This window comes from Elephantulus edwardii, unplaced genomic scaffold (genome assembly GCF_000299155.1).
Source record: "Elephantulus edwardii isolate Elephantulus edwardi_28Jun2011 unplaced genomic scaffold, EleEdw1.0 scaffold00170, whole genome shotgun sequence".
NCBI lineage: Eukaryota > Metazoa > Chordata > Mammalia > Macroscelidea > Macroscelididae > Elephantulus > Elephantulus edwardii.
The window spans coordinates 5,904,019-5,912,091 of record NW_006399920.1 but is presented as its reverse complement, the minus strand read 5'-3'; the positions used below and the strand labels follow the sequence as shown (position 1 = coordinate 5,912,091).

At 36.0% G+C, this 8,073-nt stretch overlaps 1 protein-coding gene across 1 annotated transcript in view; it reads left to right on the top strand.

Moving 5' to 3' along the window:
* The window catches only part of SLC16A9 (solute carrier family 16, member 9), a 35,004-nt gene extending 27,475 nt beyond the window's left edge, over nucleotides 1–7,529 (top strand). Inside the window, exons 3-5 of the mRNA XM_006895585.1 lie at nucleotides 2,613–2,708; nucleotides 5,810–6,727; nucleotides 7,177–7,529. Coding sequence (XP_006895647.1) covers nucleotides 2,613–2,708; nucleotides 5,810–6,727; nucleotides 7,177–7,355 — 1,193 coding nt within the window. The 3' untranslated portion in view covers nucleotides 7,356–7,529. The remainder of the gene's footprint in view (nucleotides 1–2,612; nucleotides 2,709–5,809; nucleotides 6,728–7,176) is intronic.
* The last annotated feature ends 544 nt before the right edge of the window (nucleotides 7,530–8,073 follow it).

The window sequence follows — 8,073 nt, the reverse complement described above, 5'->3', positions numbered from 1 at the left end:
CTCTAAAAATTTGACATCCTGAGTTTCCAGCCTGCAAAACTAGTTGAATTATCTATTTAACATTTGTTTTGTTGTCAGACCCTGTTTTAACTTCTCTATAGTCAGGCAGATTACCTTAAATTGTCTTTTTACTGGGAAAGAAAATGCATCTTTAATGAACTAGAATTTGTCTTCTGAAACTGCATTCTTCTCAGCTTTATATAAACTATGCCTCAACTTGTCTGTTTACTAGTAACTGTACACAAACAGTTCTTTTGAATGTAGCTGTGAACTAGAAATAGTAGTATGTTTTGTAGATAAATACCTAGCTTAAGTTAAAAACCCAATAATACTCCTTAGACAGGGTGGCAGTTTTTGAGAGAATTCTCTCTGCTGTCCCAGATCTGCAATAAAGTGCTTTGGATATTGCAAAACAAAACAAACCAACAAAAAACCAGTGATACATGAGGACAGAGGCTAGTTCAGCTGGAAATTCAAGCACAGAGGTATACTTTCTTGGAACAATCACTGTAATTCAGATGATTCATTAGATAAGTTTATTTTCCTTCTCTCTCTCTCTCTCTCTGTTAGTGAGGAATTGTTGCTATTAAGTTATTGAGTTGTAAGTAGGACTCATAGCCATGAACATGAACAACAGATCTGAATTGTCCTATCCTGAGCCATCCTCACCATCCTTATATACATTTGAGTCCATTGCTGCGAACACTACATGAATCCATCTCCTTGAGGGCTTTCCTTGCCTTCAATGATCCTCCACATTTCCAAGCATGATGTACAAGAAATAAAATTTGGTACCACTACCTAGGTTTGTGTTCCATCTCTAAAGTTACTCAGCTCCCTTCGCCCCTTCCTCCCTTTCTTTTGAACTATCAGTGTAAATGTGAATACAGTGAAAAAGACATTAGGGAAGTAAAATATTATGGAACAGCTTATTATTAAAATTGTTTAGCTTCATGAACTTCTTGAAAGATCTTGATATCCTATGAGTCCACCAATCTCTCTTGAAAAGATTGGGTTTTTGATAAACATGTGGGAAAAAATAGTGCTGCCTTCTGCTTTTTTTGCAAAGGTGAAACAAAAGGCATCTCGGATTTCAGACTAAGGTTAAAAGTTTAAGAGTTGCTATTTCCCCTTTTCTGGCACTTGCATTCCGTAATCAAAAATGCCTTCCTCAGCATCACCCTTATTTCTAATGTCAGACATATGACAAGAGTCTTGACAACCCAACCACAGAGAATAAATTCATTCCTCCTTCCTAGCGCTCTCAGCAATATAGTCAAAGGTGACATTTGTTTCCAAAAAAATTGATTGTTCAAGAACAGGTCTTATTTAATGCTTTGAAGTGTTCCCTGTGCATCTAAAGGCAAGTCTGTAAATTAATCCAGCTCCTGTCTTTAGTTTGTTAGGTAGTACTGGTTTCCCTTAAATCATCCAGCAGGATAGTTTCATTTTAAAAGTTAATAGTTTTCATCTATCTCATTTCTTAGATTTTCATGCAGTCACACATGATCATCTGAGTCTGGAGTTGCTTTCATTACCTCTTTCCTAAAATATTAATACAGTTTGTTTGTTAGGCTCATGTGTTTTCCCAATTGTAGTCCAGGAAGCTATAAAAATAATGGAAATCATTTCAATAATTCATGTGGTTTTTGCATTATGGCTTATATGATCTTTATAGAGTGATGATCAAGAATGGATAATTTTACAGAAGAAAAGCAAAACATACTGACTTAGAAGCAAGTGGAAAATTTTAAGAAAAACAAGCTGGCTTTATTAGGTGCTTACTAGAGAAGAAAAGATTAAACTAATAGATAGAAGAACCTTGAAAATTAAGTGTCGATAATTATTGCCCCTAGGATTTAAGAAAAGGAAATAGAGTTACAGATTTTTTAATAATTATCAAAGAATTTCAAGTTTACAGAAAAGTAAAAAGAATAATATAACAAATACTTAGTGTTCACCACATCTTTAAGCAGTTGCTAGTATTATCTGGCTACTTTTTTTTAATTGAAGCATATGTCATCTTGCAATTCAATAATGAGTTTATATCTCTAAAATATAAAGATTTACAAATGTAAATCCAGTGATGATGGAAAATCTAAAAACCCTCGAGGACTTGCTGGAAAGTCTTTGTTTTACCAACGTGAGTTCAACGCCCTTAAACAGATTCTAACAAAATAGCTTGGGGAGGATGAAGAAGAGTAGGAGGTAGAACACTGAGCTGAGAGCAAGAGCTTAGCAGAAGGACAAAAATACCCAGTGGACAAGTCTGATTTAATTTTGCTCTTAAGTGTTCAATTTAACCATTATTCTCAACCACCCCATGATGTCTTAATTTTAACTTGCATTGCTCATTAATAATTTAGATGTCAAATTGTTCTTTCGATGCAAATCTAACCTCAGGATGTATGAGGCTTGAAAACCAAGGCTGCTCAAGTATGTCCACTGAGGTTATATAATTCACTTGGAAGGGTTAGGAATCTGCTTTAAATCATTTTACTTCATCAGTAACAGCATGTCCAATTGAAAAAGAAATATATCTTCTGTAGAAAAAAAATTACATTGAAGCAATCCCATTTGTCTTCACTTTTGCAATGTCTTTCTATGTGTAGGTCTTGGATGTGGTTTATTGTACACTGCAACAGTGACCATTACGTGCCAGTATTTTGACAGCCGTCGAGGCCTTGCACTTGGCCTGATTTCAACAGGTATCTATTAAAATTAAGTACAATCTAATCACTATTTAAGAAACATAGTTTATATCCACTAGCTGCTCTGTGGATAAAAATGGGTAAACCCTTCCTGAGCAATATACTGCTCCGAAAACCTGCTGGAGGGTCAGCTATGAGTCAGTTCTACTGGACAGTATATAACAACAATCATTACCATTTAGAGGCCCCCAAAACCCAGAGATGTTAACTTACTGTTCCATAGCTACCACTTGAGTTGAATTTTTTAATTGAAATTTTAATGAAAAATTATAGAGAACTTGGATTACCATTTTCCTCCCTGCCCACTCCTCTCCCATGTGTTTTTCTCTTTGGGAAGAAAAAAAAATTCTTTCATAGTTACACAGTTCCTGCCCCCCCCAGTCCACTTTACTATGTAGCTCTTGCCATTCAAATAAAATCTAATCATATATTCCTTTTAAACAATTCTCTTACTCATCTGTTACAATGTAGTACATTATTTATACCCTCATTTCTTAGTTTCTCCCCAAACCCAATTTTACTCCAGTTTTATAACAGTGGCATTATGCAGTATTTGTCCTTTTGTGATTGAGATATTTCACTCAGTTTCCATGTGAAGTTCTATATAGTTTTGTTGGGTTTTTTTTAAAAGAAATTTTTATGTTTACACTTAAATTTTTTAATATTTCATTTTATTTTTATCATTTTTTGCTTTTTCTCTCTCAATTTTTTATTATTAATTTTAATGAAAATTTACAGAGACTTTGGATTTCTATTCACTCATTGTTAAACTCCCCGCCCACCTCTCCCCACCCCAGTTCACTCTTCTCTTTGGAAAAGTAAGAGAAAAATTCTTTCATTGTTTTACAATTCCTCCCTCTAGGTCCATTCCGCTATGCAGCCTTCATTCTGGACTCCTGTCATGACAATAATACCTAATCACATATCCCTCTTAAATATTTTTCTCCCTCATTTGGTTCAATGCATTATACATTATTTATCCCATCCTTCTTAGTCTCCTCTCGACCCTGTTGTCAGTCCTGTTTTACAACAGTGGCCCTATGCAGTATTTGTCCTTTTGTGTCTGAGATATTTCACTCAGCATAATGTCCTCCACGGTTACCCATTTTGAATAATAATTCATGAGTTCAAGCACATGAATAAATGTTCAAAATCCCTAGCTCTAAGAGCGATGCAAATATTAACAGCTATGAGATATCATCTCACCCCAGTAACAATTGCAAAATTTAACAGAACAGCAAGCAGCAAATGTTGGTGAGGTTGTGGAGAAACTGGAACCCTTATTCACTGTTGGTGGAAGTGTAAAATGGTGCATCCACTGTGTAAAGCGGTGTGAAGCTTTCTCAAAAAATAGCAAATAGAGATACCATTTGACCCAGTAATTCCACTACTGGGAATATAGCCCAAAGAGACTGTAACTGACATCCAAGTAGATATATGCACACCCAAGTTTATTGTGGCTTTGTTCACAGTAGCAAGGAGATGTAAACAACCTAAGTGCCCATCAACAAACAAACAGAGAAGCTGTGGCATATTCATTCACACAATGGAATACTACGCTGCATTGAAAAACAAGGAACTCATGGAATATTACTGAAATTTTTTTATTTTAATGAAAGTGTATAGAGACTTGGATTTCCATTCATTCATTGTTGCATGCTTTCCTCCCTGCCCCCCTATTGTTCACTTTACACTTTGAAAAGTAAAAAAAAATAAATAAAAAATTAAAATTCGTTCATTGTTATACACCCCACCCCCCAGTCCACTCCACTGTGCAGCTTTCATTCTGGACTCTTGTCATGACAATAAAGCCTAATCATGTATTCCTCCTAAGTTGAATTTTTTTTAACCTTACTTCTGGAAAGAATCTTCTTTTCCATTGTAAATATAGGATTAAAGAAAAAAAAGTATAGCTTAAAGAAAAACCCAAGATATATGTGTGAAAAACCCAAGGTACTAGAGAGGTTCTGGGCCTAATAAATGCTTATGAGGGCTCCGCTCGAAGAGCGTGCATTTGTGAAAGGCCCTTGAGTGGCATGGAAGGAAAAGGGAGCTCCTGAAACCCTCCCCCAAAAGATTCATGCTGACCGCCTCTCTCCTAGTTTATTGTCAAAGTTATCATTTTCCAAAATAAGAAATAAGATATTTAATTTATAATTATGCTTCTATATAATCACTTAATAACAACTGCATAATATTATTATAGCAGTATATTAATGCTGTTATAGAATTACTATGTGAGAGCATGCAATTAAATGTTAGAATGTGTAATTTATTTTATAATTTATATAAATTATAATGAAAAAAATTTTTATGAATAAATCTCACGGACCTCCATATACATCCAAATGGCAGGGTGTTTGTTTGCTCTTAATAATCAAGAGATGATCACTGAAGGTTTCAGCTACTCACCAAAAGGTTGGTGGTTCAAATCTAGTAGCTACTTTGCAAGGAAAAGATATGTGCAAGTTGCTGTTTATAAAGATACCTGGGAAGACCTCTTGGGTGGTTCCGCTCTTTCCAATAAGATCAGTTTAGGTCAGAAATTACTTGATGGCAGTGGGTGGGATAGGCTTGGTTTTGGCAAGCCTCTTCATATTTTAAGGTGATGTTTGACTTTTCAGATTTTTTTTTTAAGCTCTTTAGGGAATTTATCAAGAACTGTGGTTTGAAATGTTATGAGTTATTTAGAAGAAATTAGCTGTGAAATTTCAAAATGTTATAAAGTCATATTTGTGTGTTGTTAATGGGCTGATATTCTTGGGAAGTCAGGTGTTTAACTACAAGCTACCCAATAGGGTCACCATGAGGTTAAAACAAGATGATGCAAATTTAAAGAACATAGGACAGTGTCTGACAAAGAAATACAAACCTTACATTATTCTAAAAGTATTACATCATCATCATTATTATTATCATAATCATCAATATTTTTCCTGACCTATTAATAGAAGATATATAGCTATAGTTGTAGATATATAAATAGATTAAATAGATATAGATATATGTCAATGTTAGTGTAAAAAAGCCGTTGGGTTTGGGACTGTGAATGCTTGTCTTAACTGTCTCAACGATTGAACAGGCCCTTTCCTTCTTAGGTTCAAGTGTCGGACTTTTTATATATGCTGCTCTGCAAAAGATGCTGATTGAATTCTATGGACTGGATGGATGCCTGCTTATTGTGGGTGCTTTAGCTTTAAACATATTAGCTTGTGGCAGTCTGATGAGACCCCTCCAGTCCTCTGATGGTGCTCTGCCTGCCAAACCAGCTGTGGAAAATGTTCCGGAGAGATACTGCATTTACAAGGAAAAAGACAAGAGCCTGGAGGAAAATATAAATATTCTTGAGAAGAGCTGCCCGCATGAGGACAAACACAAGAGCTCTTTCATCAGTGGAGACTGGAGATCGGAGGGCCCACTTCCTAAAAGCCCAACAATAATGGCGCCCGCAAAAGAGACTGACACGTACAAAAAGAAAGTTGCAGAACAGACATATTTTTGCAAACAGCTTGCCAAGAGGAAATGGCAACTATATAGAAACTACTGGGGAGAAACGGTGGCTCTTTTTAAAAATAAAGTCTTTTCAGCACTTTTTATTGCCATCTTACTTTTTGACATTGGAGGGTTTCCACCTTCATTACTCATGGAAGATGTAGCTAGAAGTTCAAATGTGAAAGAAGAAGACTTTATTATGCCTCTTATTTCCATTATAGGCATTATGACAGCAGTTGGTAAACTCCTTTTAGGAATATTGGCTGACTTCAAGTGGATTAATACATTATATCTTTATGTTGCTACCTTAATAATCATGGGCCTGACCTTGTGTGCAATTCCATTTGCCAAAAGTTATGTCATGTTGGCAATACTTTCCGGGATCTTGGGGTTTCTTACAGGTAATTGGTCCATTTTCCCATACGTGACTACCAAGACTGTAGGAATTGAAAAATTAGCCCATGCATATGGAATATTAATGTTCTTTGCTGGACTTGGAAATAGCCTTGGACCTCCAATTGTTGGTAAGACAATTCATCTTCAAGTCAGCCCATACTGGTCCTCCTTCTGTATCTCTCAAACCCACTGCCATTCATTTGATCCTAATTCTTGCCACCCTATACATTTCCAAGTGGAGAGATTAAGATAGAAATAGTAGTACAGTTTACATACAGTAAATCTTCATGAAATGTTTTGTGTTAATGTATTATTCAAAATTACTTCTCATATCATTATACAACTGATTATATTCAGTCCTCAAGTAACTTTTGTCCTTTATTTGGGAGAGCCTGAACATGCTAGATTATTCTTGTCCAAATATTTGAGAGATTATCTTCTAACATCCAGTAGTTGGAAGCAAGTGAAGTGATCCACATCCTAATTCAGACAGTGTATTCTACTGATGAAATATTGTATTGTCTTGGTATTCATACTAGTTTGAAATTTACTTTTTCCCCCCTCGTTTTCTTTCCAGGTTGGTTTTATGACTGGACCCAGACCTATGACATTGCGTTTTATTTTAGTGGCTTCTGCGTCCTGCTGGGAGGTTTCATTCTGCTATTGGCAGCCCTGCCTCCCTGGGATACATGCACCAAGCAGCTCCCCAAGCCAGCTCCAACTGCTTATTTGTACAAAGTTGCCTCCAATGTTTAGAAGAATATTGAAATATTTGCCATTTTAGGCCATGAACATATTTTTAACAAGTTCTTAGGCAAATTCTAAGAGTCAAGACTATTTTCTCATGGCAGTATTTCACTGTGGCTGACGGAATGGGTTGTTTTTTTTAACATTATTCTCTTCATGTACTGTATATGTAGCATCTATCTCTTGGATTTCCCCCACCCCCCGCCCTTCCTTTCTTGTTTCAAGAAGTGGAACTATTTTGTTATGCTGTTATTCAGTAGTTACTGGAACTATAAACTATTTGGCCAGCCTCAGTAGCCCTCTTCTGTGTGAAGAAGTAAAATTTCTCTGCAGGCGCCATTGATTCCACTGCAGAGCACCACCCAGAAGGGATGTGCCTGTTTCAGAGCTGATGCAATCAGTGTGATGAGATATGTGTGACAGCCACTAGGGACTAAGCCACTGTCTTCTCTGTGGGAGACTAACTAGTAAACAGAAGATGTAAAGCTAACCAGGAAATGAAAGTGGTTACTAAAGCAGCATTAAGAATCACAATGGAACAAACTGAGTGTTCTTTAAAAAAAGGCTTTACACTGCCATCATCAATTTTTATTATAGTCATGTGTCACTTAATATCCATAATATCCTGTGAAAGAGCACATCAAGTGATTAGGACAATGTGTGAATACCAAATCTTAATCTAGTCCTGCCTTTTCCATAAGTGTCTTGAACAGCTCTGTACTTTAGA